The sequence below is a fragment of the Rattus norvegicus genome, chromosome 19 (assembly GCF_021556685.1).
Source record: "Rattus norvegicus strain SHRSP/BbbUtx chromosome 19, alternate assembly SHRSP_T2T, whole genome shotgun sequence".
NCBI lineage: Eukaryota > Metazoa > Chordata > Mammalia > Rodentia > Muridae > Rattus > Rattus norvegicus.
In genome coordinates, this window is record NC_141552.1 from 23,773,559 (window position 1) to 23,794,970 (window position 21,412).

Consider the following 21,412-nt stretch of genomic DNA (forward strand, 5'->3'; position numbering starts at 1 on the left):
GTGTTACTAATTTTGGGTTTGGTGGGGTGGCCATTTCCCAGTGTACAGGTGCAAGGGACCTTGCTCTATCCACTTAATGATGTTTATAGCCTCATTTTAGACGTTTCTGTGCACCCTGTATATCTCTTGTGTATTTTATTTTCTGATAGAAGCTCATGGTACATCTTACTCACGCCTGTGAGCAGTGCTCCTTTAGCAACATTGGTGCAGAGAGCAGAACCCCACAAGCAGCATGAGGTTCCCTTCACTGGTGGCTCTAATATTGCATTTTCCTCTGCCAAGTGGTCTCCACACTTTTCCTAGCACCTTAAAGACTTGAACTCTTTCTCCTAAGGAATTTTCTGGCAATTGTTGATTGCTAAGCACATGACTTCATGAGTGTTCCCCTAATACACACGCATGTTGTAACCTACCATGCAGACTATTTCTTGATGTGATATAAAGCACCTGTACATAATGAGACAGGAGAACTTTTGACTGCATATTCAAGCTGGTGTGAAATCTCAGGACGTTTTAATGGCTAACATTGGTGAATGAGGACAATTTGAGTTAGTGAGACATTTTTTGGGAAAGATTTGAAAGGAAACATTCATTTAGATGCATAGGAATTACTAAGGTTTTTTATAATCAAGCCTTGAGGAAAATTTGGCTTTGGAAGCAGGAGATGCTCAGTGACTCTGCCCCAGGAAAGTCTCCTGGAAAGGGCACCTCAGCTTATGCTCAGTACAGGGAGAACATTAGCAGGGAGGCAAAGTCTGCTCCCCATGACATCTGCTGTCCCTTCTTGGACATTCTATTGTCTCCTAGAGAGTTCTGGCATCCTCTGTGATGTCACCAGTGTTGTAGTGACAACCAGTGCCCTAGTTTCTCTCAGTCTGAGTCTGGCGGTTACAAGCTAAGACATGTTTTCCCATCTTCGCAAGCGTTTTGGGAGGGGGAATGTCGATTCTGGAGAGACTAAAGTGAAGGAGTCTGGCCTTTCGTCTCAAAGTAATGATGGACAAAGACAGCACTTCTGGGGAATGTGGAGTAAGTTCTGGGCAGTATATTTTGAGCTTCCTGTCAGTGGTCTGCAGGCTTAAGCTGACCTTTCTAGCAATGGGCCACAACAACTGGAGCATCTGAAAAGGAATTGAATTTCCACGAATATCACAATTCCTTAAAGTCAAGGATTTCAGAACTTTAGTTTCCCCATCCCCACTGGGAGGATATGGTAAGGCCAATGCTATTATACTGTGAACTTCTGGTCTTTACTTTTCAGTTCATTTGTTCTGTTACATTGATATAATAACACCATCAGTAGTCATGGAGGGTCCACCTTTTCTGAGTTTAGACAGGGCAGCAATGTATTTCACTATCATTGCTTCTTTAAATACAGTGGGTATCTGACAGTAGGAACAGGGAGAGATTGTGCTCCAGGCAATAACCTTATGTTCTTAGACTTTCTCTGATTTCTTCTAACTGGCAGGGTCATTGTTTGCTTTATATATTAGAGGTTGTATGTTACAAAAATTTTCTACAATACCAAAACTATTTGGAACGTGTAGACCAAGATTCAGCCTGTAACCTATTCGCACTTCTGGGGCATTTGGTATTTCACATAGGGACACTGATAAGTCTGTTGAACATATCCTCCCTGGAAATGCGTTTTAAATCCAAAGTTGTTTACTTAGAGTATCAGGGTAGGACATCTGAATGTCTCCAATCACTCAAGTTTTGTGGATGGTGAATTTATCATCTGAGTTCTGAAGCCACAGGAGTGAGGGTCCTGAAACCAAGCTGTACCCTGTTCAGCTGATAATAATCCTGGAGAAGCCATCTCTGTGGTACATGTAAGCACGTGACGTCCGGCATAGGGAACACCTGGCTGCTTACGTCTCTTGGTCTCTATAGAGTAGTGGTAGAACTGAAATCCCCTGAGGAGGTCTCTTAAGCATAGACCAAACGCCTAGCAGTGACACTGGGTTCCTGGCTTGTTCTCCTGTTTAGGCCTCACTGAGGTCTATGAACACTCTATGCATTCTCCCCATGCAGGTTCACTTGTGTTCTTCTACCTACAGACGCTGGGAGAGAAACATCATCCCCTGGCACTGACCTAAGCAAGAATCAGGCCATGAAGGAAAAGGAGAGGCTGATTAAAGAGCTGCAGCTCATTACCGAGGAGAGAAATGACCTGAGAGATCGCCTGAGGTTTCTGACAGAGAGATCCATGAAGAACAGGTATGAATTGCTCCAAATGCTCTTGTTTCATTCCTGGGTCTGCAAGGTCACCTTCTCCTTTTTCCTATTAAGGTTTTGGGTTCTAGAAAGCTGTGCCTCCCTCACCACCCTGTGCTAAACCTCACCTCCCATATAGTGGAGATTCAGAACCTGACCCTTCCTGAGGAGTGAGATTGAAAATGGACTCATCTGCTTCCACTTATTGAAAAGCAGAACTTGTGGTCTGAATGAAGATTTCAGGGATAAAGTCAGGGAGAGTGAGTTCCCAGTGTGCATTTGCAAATCCCTTGACAGCTGGTGGCTTTGCAAGATTGTAATTGCAGTGAGTTTCTGGTGAGTCTCTGTACTTGCTAGGCAGGGGACTGAGTGCTGGAAGATCCAGGCAGCAGCCTGGCGTAATGTAGGACCCACCCTGAGTTCATATATTCCTAAATGCCGATGTTAATTGTATTCTATCATTTGGGACCAGGCCACACTTCAGGCCAAATCCATATTATGAAGACCTGGAGAGAATGGAGGAGGCGGTCATGTCAATTCTGCACAACTTAGAGATGGAGAACACTGAATTCCATGAGAACAACCATAAGCTGAAGAAGGAGATTACCTTCTCTAGGTAAGTCCTGGTCAGAAAGGCTATCACTTGTGGAATGGCCATTTCTGACTTTCTTTGTTCTGGATTGGACAGTCTTCAGCTATGATTCTATCTCTTGTGCTGTTTACACATCAGTGTTCCAGGGTCATTAGGACTCAGTTTTCAGTTCCATAAAAGACTGTTCCTCATCCCAGGATTGTCTAGGCATCTTCAGAAGGCTCTAGATAGAACAGTACTGATTGAAGTCAGCAGAAGGTTATTAGGCTGCCCTGGACCTATGGTGTCACACCAGGTTTTACAAAATTCAGTGCGTGGACCACATGGTTAGCATGACCTTCTCTTGGTTCTACTCACCTCCTTTGAGGGTGTTGGCCCACTACTAATTGATGTTGGCCCCATGCATTGGGCTTTCATGGGTAGTTGTAGATCCATGTTCTTTCTCAGAGGTGTGGACACTAATTGGTGTCAGGCCAAGCAAACAATTTATTCTTCCCCGATTAACTCTTAATTGTTTGTGCAGCAGCCTTATATGTATCAAGATGCATTTTATTAAGTCTTCATGGGTATCTGGGACCTGGTAGAGTTAGTGGGACTTGGGAGTAGGAATGGGAGAAAGGAGCAGCATGATCTTACTATGCAGACTGTATTTCCAGAAACCTGCTCAGCCAGCTCCTGATGGAGAACACATGTAGGAAGAAGTTGGTCCCACTGAAGCAGGAGAGCAAGGAGGTACATCTTGACTGTGCACTGAACCAGAAATATTTGGTTGACTTCAACAAGAAAGATAAAGACCATCAATGGCCAGAACCAGCATTATCAGGTAGGGACGAGCAGATGTGTTAGCTTAACAATATCTGATAAAATTTGCCAATTTGATACATCTTTGCTTCTCTTACCACCTTTCTAATTTACACTCACAACCAGCCAAGCACCTCATGTAATGGAATTGTTCATTGCTCTGCCTATGCACAAGTATTCTGGGAAGTTAACCACTTTTCAGAAACTGAATTATTGTGCAAGCATATTTTGCTGCTCTTTTTGAAGCTGCAGTCTAGAAATGGTGACAGATGAATAACATACCTCATTATTGCATATCCATGTGATACATTGGATCCTATGTAGAGTTTTGAACAATTTCTTGGTTCTTTGACAAATGACACTCTGTGGTCATGTGACCTCTTGTGTAGGAAGCACCTTTGGGATAAGAACCAAGTGCAAATGCCAAATTAGCACTTGTCATTGGCTTTATCCTTGGTGACACATGGACATCTCCTTTCTTCCTGCAACCCGATGAGGTCTCTTGCCATTGCCCTGTTCTTGGTTTGCACTGGTATAAGACTGGGTCCAATATTGGCAGCCCACATTACTGTGAGGTTCTCTGGAGATTTTGCCCTGCCCACAGAGTTAGCAATAATGATATCACTTAAAATGTCCATGTTGACTGTCCAATAGAACTGAGGTGGTAGAAGGCAGCATTCTGACAGCTGGCTTGCATTTCCCCACCAAATCAGTGTCTGAAAAACTGCCTTCCTCTCCCAGGTCTCAGAAAGTGCAAGAGAGCTGGAATTGGACACACCCCAGTAAGAGAGCTTCCTGAAGAATAAGTTGCTTTCTCAGGAGTCCCTGATGACAAACATCCTGAATGGTAACAACATTTTTTGGATGAGTATTCATCCTCAGAGTTAATTTGTCATTTCTTAGAGACCCTAAGTTTATATACCACTAAGCCAGCCTGACTGATTGAGGTCTTACTTTCTTCTCAGAAAACAGCACTTGAGAGACAACTTGGGGGACCGCCTTTCATTATGTGTGCTAGAGGAGAAACAGCAATACGTCTGTGCTTCTAAATGTTCGTTAAGAATATGCTTTTAGAAATATTTTTGTTATGATTTTAATTGAAGTTTTCTTTTTGTTGTTTCATATTTATATGTTCTTGTTACTATTTTTACTTTCAAATATTTTTAAATATTTTTATTCATTTTAATCCTGTTTTGTTGTAAAAATGTATTTGTTATGAATAAAAATTGAATTCTATCTCTTGACTCTTAAGACCATCATTCTTACTCAAGTGTCTGTCCCTTCCTGTGGACCTTGAACTGACAGCTAGAGATGGATCTCTGCCTGTTCCATGGAGACTGGGCTAATAAGTGAATTCAAAGTCACCAAGGGGTACCCAGTGTGACAGTGTCTTTTGTGTGGATAATGTGGCTGTTTCTCCGACACACACTTTATGATGTAATCACTGACATGCTTTACCCAATTGTTAGGGTCCATGTGGTTCTTCTGAGAGAGCAGCAGATGCTCTACCCTGTGAGTCATCACCACAGCTCCTGCAGGTGGCTTTTGTTATTCCACATGAGGTGCTGTATTAGGTGGACTGGATCTCCTCCAATTAAATAGAGAGATCTCAGGAGATGTGTACTCACAGGTAACTTACTGAGCTGTGCGTGCTCAACGTGTTAGGTTGTCAGGCATCCCTACAGGGCTCTGGTGTCCCCACTGCTCATTGTGGGTCAGGATCATCCTCCAGCATCACTTAGTTTCCATATTAGAGCAGAACTTTCACCTATTATCAGTGATGACCATTTGTATTCTGCACATCTGATAAAATACAGAATAGAAACTAGCTTCTTGTAGGCCAGATTGGCATAATCAGTTTTTTGATTGTTAGCAAGAAAATTATTTTAATCTAAGCAGTTTAGGGAGGAACCTCAAAAGCATCCATAGTGAATGTAGCCTGCAGCTGTGAACACAGGTTTCTTTTAGAGAGCAGGCCTGTGCAGGCCCAGAACCTAGGTGGGACAGTTCAAGCTACCCTTTTTCCATGGCCAATCTGGGATCGTATTGAGAATGTATTTTTTCCAGGTGACTGATTTCCAATTTGTGGAATTGATCTAACTTGCTGAGAGTGGAGGTGACTCAGAGAATTAAAGTACAGAAGAACCAATCCAGAATGTCCACAAAAGCTTGCTGTCACCCCAGGGCTTTTAAAAGCTCAGCAGCTAGAGAAGCAATGTAGTATTTGGTTACTCTCATGCTTAGGTCTAGTCATTCATTATAAGCTGACCATGACACAAAAAGAGTCATCTGTGTCAAAATAGAAGCTAGTTGTAACTAGATTCACCCCAAACTATCACATCACTACCATATTTGAGGTTCTCAGTTACTATCTAAGACCCTGGAAGAGGCCTGGGTCTTGCTACACAAACTCATAATTTATGTCTTCATGACACTGTGTGCTTTGTTCTGTTGATGCTACCATTGGCATACAATACCTTGGATACTTTGTGCTGACATCTGTGACATGAGACAATAGTTCATGTCATCCTATCCTGAATAAAATGTCCTTAGAGTACAGTGTAGTGGGAGGGGCCTTCTTTTCCTGTGACATAGAAAAACATTTCCAGTCTTCAGTCAAGTCTGACAGCCATTGTCCAGTACCTGTCTTGAGATGTCCACCTTTTCAGCTGAGAGTCTTCATCCAGGCTGCTCTATAATTCTGTAGAAGATTAATAGGGTTCCTGTCCTAGGATTTAATTCTGCATGACTGTACTTGCCAAACATGCTCAAAGCCCTGTGATCCACCCTAGCCCTCTGTGCTTTAGAGAAAGAAAATAAAGAACCACATTGCACTTGAACTTTCTCCTCCAACAAAAGGGAGCCTGTATAGGGCCTTTAAGTAACTCTAAACCCCAGCTTCCCCACAGCTCCCTCCATCAATTCCATGATTGGTGTGTTTTCACTACTACTCACTTTCTTCTCTGTGCAAAGAATGTGCACCATGTCAGTAAAGTGTGTGTGTGTGTGTGTGTGTGTGTATGTGTGTGTGTGTGTGTAGTCCCTAGTGAAATGTGTCGAGGTGCATGCAGACTCATGCTACTACTGTCCCATGGTACCTTGCAGGGAACCCTGAAATGGTGGCTACTTTAATACAGTCTAACCTGGGTGTGCATGGTTTCTGTAAGATGACGTCATCACCACTACAGAGAGCAGGAAAAGCTTCAGTAGTCACATGGATGTGATCAATCAGTGTTAGCCATGCCCTTCCAGCATGGTAGATTGCAGGTTGTCTGTCCCCATCACTTTGCTCTCTTGTGCCCAAACAATGCTAAGGTCGGGGCCGTTGAGCCGTGAGGCAGAGGCTCACCACCCTCAGTGCTGCCTAAGCCCCCTAAGACTGTCTCTTTCGGGTGTGTGCGTGCTGGACACTCATGGATCCTGAGATCTCCGCAGCTGAGGTGAAACAGTACCGGAGCCATTGCAATGTGGGCACACATTTGGTTGTGGAGCTGGGCCACTCTTTGACTTTTGGTGAGTGGAGAGACAACTGTTGGCTGAGCCTTTGGTGAACCGGATGGCCCCTGGCCATGTCAGCAGTCAGCAGTATCAAAGCTGAGCAACCAGTGTTTTATGTTCCATTTTGTCATCGCTGGTCAGTGTTCTGATGCCACAGCACATGGCTGGTCTCACTATCGCCATGTGGCCACAATCCCTAATTGATATGGCCTCCACTTCCCAAGTGCCACTGGGATTTCTGTAGAACCCCTAAGGCGGCAGCAAGGAGGAGCTCCTGGCTATTCCCTCCCTGCTCTCTGGATCTGCAAGTCGTTCTGTGTACATATGGCTATGTCCTCATATACTCTTGATGCCATGATACCTTAATAAACACTTGAATCATGCCCTGATGGCCAGTTTTCAACTGCTACCTGACACCATCTATAATCACCTGGGAAATGAGGGACAGTCTGGATCAGACTGGCCTTTGAGCATGACTATGCGTGGCTGTCTTCGTTGCTGTGGGAGATGCCAGACAGCCTCTTTTCTGATCCTAGAGTCCCTATACCCAGCCACTTGTCCCCTCTACAGCCAGACCCTACTTCTGCTCCTAGGCACTGTCTTGGACTTCCTTCCCTCAGGTGGCTTCTCTCCTTTGGTTGCTACAGAAACCTGTTATGAGGACAGGAACAGGGAGTTAAGAGTTCAAAGCCATCTTCCCAGTGATGTTCTTTCTCAGAGGTGAGTGGGACACTTAAAGAGTTTTGTGTATACATTTTATTAAGCAAGGGACAATCATGCATCAGACACAGGAGACTAACAGCACATCTACCGGACCTCCTTCAACACCTGGGCATCTCTTCTGGCCTGTGCTTCTGTGTGCTGAAACCTGGGGACCAACTTCCTGTGGTGTTCCCAGGATGACTATGCACATTACTACACTGGCGTAAATCCTCAAAACTCACAAACAGCAACGGGACCGCCACAGGAACGGTTCTCCATCAACAGATACCACAGACCAGCAAGCAGAAGCATGGGAGGGTGGTGCTGTGGTTCACACACTTCTCTTTCATCACTAGGGCAGGTGACCCGCTGAAGAAAACAAGGAGGCAGCAGGATGGAAGAGGAAAACTACAACCCAGTTCTTGCATTAAACACCCAAGCACATTCAGACTAGAAGAGAGAAGTTTGCCAAGAATGAGGGCCACTTTGGGCATCCATCATCAATAGCCCTGGCTGTCTAGGCCAGCATCAGATCCAGCCGTCTCCAGGCAGGTGTCAGCCAGGCCCTCAAGGGCACTAAGAGCATTAACCATGAAGAATAGAACAAGATCTCTGCCTCTTGCCTGCCTGACAGCCAAGCATGTGTATGCCCTGGCTATGCTCATGCTGGGACCCCTGCGAGATATTAAGATATAGAGACCTGATAGTTGATTAAGACCCTGTTCGAAAAGGAAGACACCGGATATTTCCCTCTGGCCTCCATATGTGCATGCATGGTTGTACAAGCTGGTAGAATCTCTCTCTCTCTCTCTCTCTCTCTCTCTCTCTCTCTCTCTCTCTCTCTCACACACACACACACACATACACACACACACACACACACACACACACACACACACACACACACACACATATATTCAAAGTTTTGAAGCACAGCAGAAGAATCTCTGGGACTCTAAGCCTGACCAGCCTCATCTGTGAGCCACAGCTTCTGTGTGAGAGCTCCTTTGTGTGAGATGCATAGGGTGACTGAGGAAGGTTGCTGGTGTCCATTCCTGGCCTGCATGTGCATGCATACAGAGACATGGACACATGCACATGCTGAGTACCCCTCATCCAATCCTGAAATCTGAAAACACTGAATTTCAAATCCAGGCGTTCTCCTAACCTACACCTTCCCTCAGGAATTGGAGATGAGGCCTTGCAAGAATCCTCAACCAGTGAGACTGGCCCAGACCTTCTGAGATCCATTCTGCCCCAGGAGAACACAGCAGGTGGTATCAGGACAACACAGAAACTCAAAACTCCAGCCTGATGCAGGGACCGCCTGCTGGGTTAGGAGAAGACTCAGCATCAGGTTCCTGAAGGAAAACATCACGTGTGAACACACGGGGTCGCTGTGCCTATGCCTTCAAGGCATCTTCAGCAGCAGCTTAAATGGACTAGGGATGACTATGGGAATCTGCCTGCAGGGTGGTGTGAGAATCCTTTTGCTAAGGCTTGATCGCTAGATGTTGCCACAGAAACCCTTGAACTCTTCTTGGAGTACAGTCCAGGCAGAGGCTGAACACAAAACATTCTGATTATGAACTGAGTTTAACAGATAATCCGGAACCTGAAGGCCACAGGCCCAAAGGTCTGCACTGCAGGGGTGAGGCATCACTGCAGGGATGACCACACAGTGCAGGGGTGAGGTGTCACTGCAGGGATGACCACACACTGCAGGGGTGAGGTGTCACTGCAGGGATGACCAGGAAGTTGATTGAGCTCCTCAGGGCACTCCCTGTCCTGAATGTGCTTCCCTTCTAGGTGAGCACTGCAGCTTTCAGGGAGCTGGAGGCCTGTGTGGGCAGCAGTAGAAATTGCTAGCCTTGTTATTCACAGCTGAAATTATCACACAGGGCATTCCAGAAGTGAACACCACCAAAGTGGGGCCTTTCACAGCATTCTGGGTAGGATGGCACAAAGCCCCATGACAATTTCGCCTGTGATCCATACCAAATGTCTGCTGTCAGTGTCTGTCTCTTAGGAGCCACCTGGATGATTCAGGGGATGGTCCTGAAGAAAAGGCTTGGCAAAATTGAGGTCTCCAAAGCCAGAGGAGCAGTGAGGAGGTGCAGGGGCCATAGACCATGGAGACTGATATATGCTGATGTTAGATACCCAGACTCATCCCTGTGTCCAAGTCTGGATGTCACAGAGGCACCTGGCAAAGGTCCCAACAGTGTCCTTCAGGATTCAGCTGTCTCCCTACCTGCCCTCCACCTCACCCACTTCCTGTGGTTCTGGGAGTCAAGGACTTCATCACCTTTTTCGTTTTCTTGTCATATTGCAGGTACTGTGACTCGACCACTCTTCCTCCTGCAGGAGACACATCGTTTGTCACAGAACAGGACTGCTGCACCAGGAAGACCCATAGCATAACCAGGACCCTGCAGTGAAAAGCAGGACTGGCCCTTCATGCTGAATGACAGGAAAAGCACCCGGCCTTCTCTTTGTTGCAGACTGGATTCCTCAGCCTTCCTGTTATATACAGGGCACTAGTACCCTTCACAGGATACTTACTGTTTATAAGACATTTATAGAATTCATCTTGTATATAGGCCATTGGGCTAGGAGCCAGCATCAAGGCATCAAGTAGGAGGAAATACAGAAACATTCTAGGAAGGGAAAGCCAGGGGCCAGTGGGATGGCTCAGTGATTGAGGACCAGAGTTCAGTTTCCAGCACATGGATGTTCACAGTCATCTGCAGAATCAGATCTAGGGGGTCCCATGACCTTCCCAGCTCCCAAGCAGCTACATGTGTGCGTCTTAGACACTTCTCACTCACCATGAAACAACCTAAGCCACAAAACATCCCACACCTTCTTGGATGGGCCCATCCCTGGGGGAGTCTTGTGTGTTCTGGGCTTCAACTCTAGGAAAGCTTGGCCTTGTTTTATAGGATGTCTTATTACTTGTATCAGCAGAGAGAGAAAAAAAAAAGATCCAGTCCTGGAACCCTAGAGGACACTGCCATGATGTCACTGCTGTGCTGGCATAGGCTTAGAGATATCTCCATGATCCATCCGAGTCACCTAGAGCTCAGGGAATGATGGAAAAGTCCATGTGAGTTCGCCCAGCGCTTGCAACCATGAGAAAGCTTGGAAAACACAGGGCACATGTGGTGTTTGATCCTGGGTCAATTCAACCCTCTTGAGCCTGCAGCTAAGACAAACAGTTACACTGGCCTGAGTGCACAGGCCAGATTTCAGAACCTGTTTGCCAACCATGGAACACTCTGGATTCTTCCTCTCAGCTGGACCTTGATCTGCTACACCTCATCCACCCAAGCTTCTCAAGAAATGAAGCTACCAGGTTAATACAACAACAAACTAAAGGCAACAAGAGCCTTCAGCTGCCCTGTGGCAGTAAGGTCAGTCCATAGGTCTCCTGTCCCTGCACCCTCAGTACCTGTGAGAGCCATGGCCACCTATTCCCTTCCAAGGTGAGAACAATTATACCCACAACCTTGCTTTCAACAAATCCTGCCTTGGCCATTGGTGGGACCCTCATGAGACTCAATCTGATGCAGGCCTCCTCAGACACTTTGGCTTCCTTTCTGGTTGCTGGAGCTTCGGCCCTCTGGCCTGGCCTAATGTAGGATCAGCAACATCCAACTCTGTAGGGCCTCAGGCATCCCACATTGGGGGCCCTGCTTCACTCCTAGGTGCATTCTTTTCCCACATCTCTTCAGTCTCTCCCTCATCCCTAATTCCCCTCGCCTCTCAGGCCCAGCCCTTCAGTCTCTGATGGAGACTGTCCTGGAAGGACAGGAGCCCCTCCCCTGAGATACTCTCCCACCCCATGCTGCTGGGCTCTGACAACTCTGCCCTTGGGCTGACTCATCTCTACAGGCACAGCCTGCTGCTCCCCTGCCCCTGCAACCCACTTCCTAGCTCTGCTTCACACAAACACTCTGAGATCTCTATACTGGCTTCCCATTCTATTTTGCTCCCTCTCTGTCCTCCAGAAGTTCTGCTGCTCTCTCTCACCACAGCAGGACCCACCAAGACACTGCTCCTGACCCCAGCAGCCACCAGCAGCCCAGGTCATGGGGCTACTAACAGCTTTGGCCCAGGACTCAGGGCTCCTTCCTTCTTCAGTATCGAGTCCAGGCTGAGACCATCTGGCCTGCTGCTGGGTCCTTGAAACCCTCAGTCTCACAGCCTCTGGGCACTCTGAGCCCTAGTCCTTATGGCTAACAAGTAGCTGCCCAGTCAAGCAACATGGGCCTCACTGGCTTCCTGGTGTGCCATGATGCTTTCCCTGCATGGCCGGGGATGACTGCATGCTAGGATTATGTCTGGAACTAGACCTGCAGGTAACACCTGATGGGTTGGCCAGGCTGTCCCCCTACTCCTTTTTTTTTTTTTTCTTTTTTTCGGAGCTGGGGACCGAACTCAGGGCCTTGCGCTTGCTAGGCAAACGCTCTACCACTGAGCTAAATCCCCAACCTCCCTCCTACTCCTGTTCTCAGGAGATTCTCCTGACTAAGCCTCCCAAGTGCTGGGATGAGAAGTATGTGCCACCATGCCAGCTAGGGGTCTTCAAGTGTGATGAAAGACTGGGATCTGTGGTCCTGGTTACTTCCAACAGAGGGGACACCAGTGTTCTGAGCATTCTGTCATCTAGGACTTATATTCCATGTACTTCACACGAACACTGTGAGACTTCTACATTGGTTACCTGTTCTCTTTGAAACCTGTCTTCAGGTATCTGACAGTGGGAGTCTCCATGAAGTTTTTGTCACCCTGAGGATGTGGCTATATTAATAAGCTCAGGCAGCATGCAAACACAGCAGAGGTTACAAACAAGACTACCAGGCTGGGGCCACTAAGTCATAGAGTGCTCCTTTAGCATGGTGAGGGCCCAAGTTCTCTTGCAACCAACATCTGCTGGGGATGTAGTTCAGTGATTAGGCACTTGCCTAGCGTATGTGAGGTCCTGGGCTCCATCCCTAGGACTAAACCCTCATCCCCTACCCTGAACTCACCAGGTCCAGGCATCACTGTCAATCCTGAGGGCTTGAGTTTGATCCTTAGGCCCTCTCTGATACAAAAAGAGAAAAAACTCCCTTGATTTGTGTTTGACCCCTACATATGTCATGCCCACCCCACTTCGAGTGTACAATTAAGGAAAGCATGAGTAAGTGGTTGAGAGGCACTCACTGCCCTTGCAGGAGACCCCAGTTTGCTTCTCAGCACAAACTGCATGTGACTCAGCAGGTCTCAGGGTAGAACTGGATATGTGACCCTGTGCTAAAGCACTGTCCTGAGTGGGGACTGCAGCTTCTGAAGAGGAATGCAGGCCTGGCCTCCAGACCTCCACCTTCAAGTCCTGTCTTGATGCCCTGGCAAAAGAAACTCCTTCTCTCCAGAGGAGCACTGCACTGAAATGACACCTCAGTGATGAAAACTATCTGTCCCCAAAGGCATGCCACTGAGCAGTGATAGCTTCCGTCATGCACCTCTGCCCATCCCCAGTTCCTCATGTCAATAACTCAACCTTTCATGAACTAGATGGCAATGCATGAGGTAGGATGATCAGTAGTTTACTGGCCAGTCTGGGCTCTATGAGATGCTCTCCCTGAAATCAGAGCCAGCAAGAAACTCAGCATGAAAGCTCTTTGTAAAGAAGCTCAATGACCCAGAGCAGAGCCTGGGACCCCGCACGGTACGATAAAGTGACTCCCATGGATTTTCCTCCACCTTCAACACTCATGCTTTGGCATGCACACCCCTACAAGGAGATCAATACACATGGAATAAAAAATTAAACAGAAACATTAATGAAGACAATGCATACAATGTATTAAAGGATCCCAGGAACACTCACTTAGCACTTTCCTTTCCTTTGTCTTGGGAACAGCAGAGACTGGAGACTTCCTGCAAGAGAGAGAGGAGAGTTGCACTGTTCATTCAGCTGGAGAGCTGTGCAAAGACCAGAGCCACCCTCCTTTTTCTGACAGTGGGAGCTGGTCCCAAGTGTGGACTGCTCCTACTAGAGGAACCACAGGAAGAGGACCACCTTCCTCAAACCTTCCTGGAAGTCAGAGCACGGGCTATGGACGTCCCTCAATCCTCAGAGGACTCTCTTTCAGCGATGGCTCAGAGCCTCTTAGGACAGAGAGGGACCAGAGCTTCCCCCCAAAGCAAGATCCCTGTCTTATCTGACAGGTATGAGGGCTTAGGGATGGGACAGAGGATGTGACAAGGTCACATGTAGCACAGGGCTAGGTTAGTAAGGAAATCAAAGAGGAAAGAAACCTGAAACATTCCTCATCTGTTCTTTTTGCTCTATTCGTAGGGATGAGGGGCAGTGTGGGGTAGAGGACTAGGACACAGCACAGCCTTCTCTGCACATGGTTAGCTTTCTAGGCTGCCTGGTCACAGTGACCAGCATCTATTCAACTGTGCCACTCTACTACCAAGGCTGACACAACTGGTGTACCATGTAGCAATTGGACTTTACTGACTTAGCAACATTTGGAATCACACAATGATCATGTGCCACAGAAGAGTTTTTTTTTTTTTTAAGAAAAGGATTTTAAAAAACTATTTATTTTGTCCATCTGAGTACGCTGTCCCTGTTTTCAGACACAACAGTAAAGGGTAGTATATGAGAGTAGAAATGGTTATGAGACACAATGTGTGGTTGCTGGGGATTGAACTCAGATCCCCTGGAAGAGCAGTCAGTGGTCTTAACCACTGAGCCATCCCTCCAGCCCCAGTATATTGTATTTTCAATGTTGTTTGTTTTTATTTCCTTTTTCACCTATGTCTGTATGGCGTTTCTGTGAGTGCAGGTGTGTGTGTGCCTGTGTAAAGGCCAGGGACAACCTGAGCACAAGTCCTCACCTTCTACCTCTCATCCATGGCTGTGTATGCTAGGCTAGCCCTTCCCCCTAATCCTAGAGACTGTCCACTTTAGGCTCCTATCTCCCTGTGGGAAGTGCTGGATGACAGACACTACTGCATCCAGGTTTATGTGGCTTCTAGGGACCTAAACTGTTGTTGGGCTTGTTCAGCATGAAAATAAACACCATTTCACAGCCCTGGCTGGGCCAGGCAGCGCACAGGTCTTTGCTGTTCTTTCAGAAGACTTGAGTTCAGTCTCCAGCACCCGGGTCAGTTGGCTCACAACCACCTGAGACTCCAGGTCCAGGGACTTCCAAGCTCTTTCTGGATAAACCTACATGGCAAAAGCAGGGCTGGGAGCTGGAAGACTCTGGTGTTGGCTTCTCCCTGTAGCAGGGGGCAAAACGTGGGCATGTGAGGTAGCATGGAACCCTGTTATTCTACAAAGTGTAGAAGCTCCTGATGTCCCTCATGGTGCCCCAGAGCCTGTCCACCACTCATGGAGGCTTCAGGAACATGGCCTTTTCCTGACCTGTGTGCACTCTGCATCCTCACTCTCTACCCCCTGCTTTTCTGGGTTGGAAGTCTCAGGTGTAGGAGGCGGCAACCATAGGCCTCTTCCCTTAGCATTTCAGCATTTTACCCACTTGACCTTCACCAGGCATCCTTTGCTCTACACAGTTACCTCAGTCTGTGACCCTCATCCTCCAGACTCTAATGAAGCAAACACCCACGTGTGTGGAGCTCTCATAGTTAGCCAGGGCCAAAGGGGAAGGCAGCAAATCCTTCATGAACTCTAGACTCCTGAGGCCTAGGAAAATGTCTATACCGGTGCTAAACTCATGCTGACCTGTAAGACTACATTTTTCCTTTAAACAGAAGGATGTGTGGTGGTGGTGGCACAGGCCTTTGATCCTAACACTTGGGAGGCAGAGGCAGACAGATTTCTGAATTCTAGGCCAGCTTCCTCTACAGAGCTAATTCCAGGTCAGCTACACAAAAAACAACACTGTCTCCAAGAGTAAAACAAAAAGAGAAAGAAAGAAAGAAAGAAAGAAAGAAAGAAAGAAAGAAAGAAAGAAAGAAGTAAAAGAAAGAAAGGAAGGAAGGAAGAAGTGAAAGAAAGAAAGGAAGGAAGGAAGGAAGGATTCATATTTTGTATACAATGAGATGCCTGCCTGTCTATACCTGAACCACCATGTTAACTATAACTCTTGTCACATCTGTATTAATTCAAATACTGAAGGCCAAATGGTTAAATCTTAATGACTATACAATTGGGGGGGTGGTGCTGAAGAGATGGTTGGTTTAGTGGCTAAGAGCAGAAGACCAAGGTTCAGTTCCCAGTGGCCACATGGTGGCTCCTATTAACCTGTAATTGCAATTCTAGGGAATCAGTCTGGACTTCACGGGCACCACACATACCACATGGTGCACAAGCATTTATTAGGTTAAACACTCAGGCACATAAAATAAGTAAATCAAATATATGGTTAACAGACACTGTGATTCAGGAAGTTCTTAGTGACTTTGGTTATCATTTCTCTCTCCCAGAGACCTGTCTTCCTCATGGCTCAGCCTCCCTGGCTTCTAGGACATTCCCTAACTCTGTGGAGCATGAAGTACTCAACACCATAAGCCAAGCATTGCAAAGCAAACTGCACCTTTACTACTACACCTTCACCATGGCTGTGTCTAAAGGGAGAGACTTGGAATCCCACAGAGGCAAGGCCAAACCTGTTGGGCTATGTGAGCCCAGCCACTCAATAGTCAGATCTATTCCTGTCCTTGGCTATGGCATGAGGTTCTTAAGACAAATTAATCTGAAGGATATCAACAGCTATGCTGTTAGACCTCTCATTGCTCTGCCCGACCTCCAAGCTTCGTTTTACTGGCTCAAATTCACACCCGAACTCCTCTCCTGCCTCAGCCACCATCAGCTCTTCTACTCCTCTCCACCTGTGCTCTGAATAATCCACACTAAGGTGGACGTTAACCTCTCCATGGACCTCCAGACGTATGCTTGTGATTACTCTTCATTGGCTATTTTGTATGGGTAGGTGGGTTCTTCTAGTCTCATGCAGAACACTGCTCACACATTTTGGATCTTACAACACCCTCTTGATTGAGAATCCTGACTAATGACTGACTGAGCCTTCCATCCCTGAAGCCACCCTCTGTCTACCAGTCCAAGATGAGAATCCCCACCCTAACCCCAGGGTGTCCAGTTTCATCTCAGAAGCTAGACTCTGAACTGCCCAATATCTTTTGGATCTCTGCCTCTAATTCTCTGACAAATCGTTCCTTTTTTTTTTTTTTTTTTCAGGAGCTGGGGACCGAACCCAGGGCCTTGTGCTTCCTAGGCAAGCGCTCTACCACTGAGCTAAATTCCCCCCCCCCCCCCCGTCCTCTTTTCTTTAAAAAAAAAAACACATTTTGTTGTTTATTTTTTGAGACAGGGTTTCTCTGTTCGTCCCTGGCAGTTCTGATATGCTCTCCGTAGACCAACTTGTCAGGAAACCAGATATCTCCCTGCCTTGGCCTCTTAAGCACTGGGATTACTGGATTTTGCCCGAAAGTTTAATTAAAAATTATTTAGTGGCAGTGCATGTTGGCACATGCCTTTAATTCAATCCATTGGGAGGTAGAGGCATTATGGGTTCCAGGACAGCCAGGGCTATATATTAACACCTTGTCTCAAAGAAAACAAGCCAAAAATGAAACAAAAATGTTGCAATATGGTCTTAGGTATGTAACTGAGTCTGTTCTTGAACTCTGAATCCTCCCACTTTCACTCAGGTGCTAATCAGCAGGCTTCTGTCTTGACTTTCACTGCGCACTCAGGGCTGCCAGGACTGTTACCTCTCCCAGTGTTAACTCCTGATTCTCTCATCAGCATCATCACAAAACTCCTGCTAAGAATTAAGGAAACCTGAATTCTAAGGAACTCTGGTATTTCCAAAGCTCACTCTAACACAGATGGATCCTATGCTGAAGTAAAATGGTGACAGCTGGAGGTCTTAATTCCAGGACTTGGGACAGAGGGGTTGGAGGATCTTGAATTCAGGGTTGCTTTTACCTTACAGTGTTGGTTAAAGCAGGTTTGTGCTGCTACAAGATACCCTGTCTAAAACTATACCAAACACACCTAAAATGAGACAGAAGAGTTTGAGTGGGCACAGATGGGAAAGCTGGGCACTTTGTGGCTAAGCCACCTGCTGCCAGCACCAAAGTCCATGCACAGCCCCGATTCTGAGCTGGGTCTGGGATCCTGCTCAGGAGAATGCACCAAAGTAGCTCAGATCCAGGGCTTTTGGTCTAAGAGGAATTCAGGCAGTCACACTTTGGATGCCAGTTCTCCAGCTCAACTGCCTGTCAGCCCAGGATCTGGTCTTAGTCATGGCTTGGCATCCCTAAATTCCTCCCAGCTGTGCTCTGAACTCACCCTGTGCCCTGTTCTGATGAATCTGCCATTCTCCATGGGAGTAGCCTCAAGAAGTCCCTCTCATTTGAAGCTCCACTCAGAGTGCAGTAAACACTGCTGAGGAGGGGCGTGGCCAGCAGAGCACCCACCCCTTTTAGCTGTAGAACATTTAGCTCTAAAGTGAGCACTGCTGTGCATTGTGGAACTTAAGCAGTATCCCAGTTTTGGCCTGGGAAGAGCCATTGACACCCACACTTTCTGGGGCAACATTGTCTCCTGAGGATAGAGTCAGGCCAGGAGCAGCAACTGATGTTCACGAGAGACAAACTTTCTTCACCTCCTGCCCATGCTGACCCTAGGATCTGGGCTTTTTGGGTGACATGAGTGCTGAGCCTCCCAGGTAGATGGGTTTTCAGGGGTCAGGTGGTGATTGTCACCAAAGATATCCATAAGGATAAGTCATACTGTACTAATTCCCATATTAGATCCCTTCTCACAGGTCACAGAGGCCATAGTGGGTCCTAAATGTGGAGTCAGGTTCCTGTGCACTTTTGAGGAGACTGGTCAGACGTTTAGGCTTCGTGATATTTTGTTGGCATTATTTTGGGGGGATTTTATTTTTACTGTTGGGGCCAAACCTGGGGCTGCCATGTGGAGGGAAAAGGCTTTGCCATAGCTGTAGATCATCCCTAATTATAAACTCCTGAATTCTCCCAATCCTGGAACTATCTAGGTCCCTCACATGATGCAACCTTTGGGGGATTCCTCACATAGAATCATGGGGTGGACTGCATCCCAAAGAGAGACAGTGGGAAATGTTCCCCAGTGTCTCCCTGTGGCTGTGACAATGGGAGTGCTGACCAGTGGATGGCAGGCCCCATGTGAAAGCCTTTTGGTTTCTACTTGAGTGGAATCTTCACCATGCCTTTTTTTTTTTTCTTGAAACACAGGTTGCCCTGGAACTTACAGTCTTCCATCACCCTGACTCAGTTTCCCATGACTGGGATCATAGGCTTAAATTACTATGCCCATTTTTCTTTTTTGTATTTATAAATCTGCTAAAAAGCCAAAGGATCCAGAATGTAAAATGGTGCGGTCCAAGGCATTTCCAACAGGGGATTCTTGACCTAGGAGTATCCAGACCAGTGTTTATTGTGTGGCTACTTCATTCCCATAACAGCTTATATTTGACAAAGAATTCCAAGTTGTGATATCACTGGGCAGCAGGCGATATCCCACACAGCAGGACTGACTCAGGTTGTAATTAAGGCTGGAGAAACTTACTAGGACCCTGGTAATCCTACCACCCTGGGGCCTTTATATAGCCTTAATCTGATCTTCCCCCCTGTGCTATGAATCAATTGCTCTTGAAGGTAGATTTGAATTTACAGTCACTGTGAGGCAGGAGAATTAGGCCCCTAAGGTCACTCTGGGCTCCATAGGAAGAGCCTGTTTCAATAGTAAAAGAGGTCACCTGTGAGTTCTTACTGTCTTCCCTGAGGCCTTACTGCTGGAGTTAGACTAGCTGTCTCACCAATTGAAGTAGAGGGCAGAATGCTGGTGCCTTCTATAGTGAGGACTAGTGACAGATGGTCTATGGAAATTCTAGAAAGGTCTACAAGTATTTATGTCCTGTGCATGGGAACTGCTGGCTTCCCTGTGTCCTTTGCCTTTATTTTGCAGTCCATGGGGCACCTGGAAATGTCCCCAAACCAGGCTGTACACAGGGCCTGTCCCGTGACTCTCACTTGCACTCAGAGCCTGCCTGATAGTCATAGGTCTGACAGAGCCCTGACACCTGCAGACACCACTATAAGGGACCCTGCAATCCCCATACTGCCCATCAGTGAGTATAATGTCCCTATATGACACTGAGACGGTCTAAGCTCCTTCCCATCTTTATGCTGCATCAGAATCTGACCATTGCTACATTTGCTCCTCTCTCACCCACACTAGAAGCCCTGTACCCACACTAGTCCCAGCTGGCCTGTTGCCTACTGACATCTCATGGACTCTGCCCCAATATTCCCTCTTTGCCTGGGTCCCTGCAACTGTGTCCAGTTCTGGCTGCTTCCCTGCCTCCCCTCTTCCATTTTCCAAATGGCCACATTGACACATGGGTTTCTGGGTCTCCCACTCCTCGGATGCTGGGAACAGGTTCCTTCTTTGCGGTTTGAATGGTTGTCCTAACACTGGAGGACCTTGCTTCAAGTAGTGGCAGTCAAACCTGGTGCTGATCGTGTCAGATCTGTCCAGGCTGTCTGTGTGACTGTGGCAATGTGCCTCTGTTTTGGCTGAGTGTTATTTACCTCCCTCATGGCCATGTGATAACCAGACCATGAGCATGTTCATTGTTTGGAAAGAAGGGTGTGGAGGACATATGCTCCTCATCCTAGCATTAGTGGAAAAAAGACATAGGTAGATGATGCATTCTAGACCATCCTGGGCTATAGAAACTCTGACTCGAAGAATGCAGGTGGAGCAGGGCTGGGGTTCAGTCGGTTGCCTAGCAGCCTACCACATTGAGCAGGCACTGCTCAACCACCTGTACATACACATATCCTGAGATCTCTCTCCTAAATGGGAGGTGATCGTGTCCACCTAGTACAGCACATGCCCTGGAAGGACAAAAGCTACCTACAGGAGCTATGGTGATGACTCCCAGGTTAGAGCATCTGCTGCTCTCTCAGAAGAACCACATGGTCCCTAACAATCATCTACAATGGGGAATGCTATTCCCTCTTTTGGATCATGAGGGAAATGCAGTCAGGAGTGGCCCAGACATACATTTGAAAAAAAAAAAAAGATCCATTGAGTTAAATGATAAAAATAAATATAATCAGCAACAATAAAAAACACAGCATATGAATGATCAAGTGAAACAGCACCTATAAAAACCTATTTCCCAAAATGACGTTGATGGTCATTATCTTTGTGGTTTAATAATAATGCTGTATTGTAAGAAAAACTGAGGCACATGGTTCTCGATTAGGATTATTCTATATTCCTTTGTGAAAGTTGTCATTTTTTTGCAGCTCTACAGGCATGAGTGTGTGTTACTCAATATCTGGTGCACACAGTCAATAAGGAATGTGTGTTGTAGACTGATATAGACTAGGATGAGCAGAACACATGACAGCATGGATACAGTATGTCAGTGATTACATCATAAAGTGTGTGTCCATAAAATAAGTCACATTATCCACACAAAAGACACTATCACCCTGTGTACCCCTTGGTGGCATTGAATTCACTGGATCATGCAAAGATCCATATCC

The 21,412-nt window shown here is 46.7% G+C and overlaps 2 protein-coding genes across 2 annotated transcripts in view; one reads left to right on the forward strand and one right to left on the reverse strand.

Annotated features, from left to right (window-relative positions):
* The first annotated feature begins 862 nt into the window (after positions 1 to 862).
* LOC147999175 (disks large homolog 5-like) lies at positions 863 to 4,846 on the forward strand. Its single transcript, XM_087596304.1, has 6 exons — positions 863 to 1,029; positions 2,061 to 2,220; positions 2,690 to 2,833; positions 3,466 to 3,632; positions 4,352 to 4,457; positions 4,576 to 4,846. Exons 1-5 carry the CDS (start codon positions 903 to 905, stop codon positions 4,414 to 4,416), a joined length of 663 nt encoding a protein of 220 aa, XP_087452430.1. The 5' UTR covers positions 863 to 902; the 3' UTR covers positions 4,417 to 4,457; positions 4,576 to 4,846.
* A 3,007-nt stretch (positions 4,847 to 7,853) lies between these two features.
* Positions 7,854 to 21,412, reverse strand: part of LOC147999176 (disks large homolog 5-like) — a 57,385-nt gene continuing 43,826 nt past the window's right edge. The window contains exons 5-6 of the mRNA XM_087596501.1: positions 13,689 to 13,738; positions 7,854 to 10,171 (exon numbers count right to left, since the gene is read on the reverse strand). Of these exons, the coding sequence (XP_087452627.1) occupies positions 10,135 to 10,171; positions 13,689 to 13,738 (87 nt within the window). The 3' untranslated portion in view covers positions 7,854 to 10,134. The remainder of the gene's footprint in view (positions 10,172 to 13,688; positions 13,739 to 21,412) is intronic.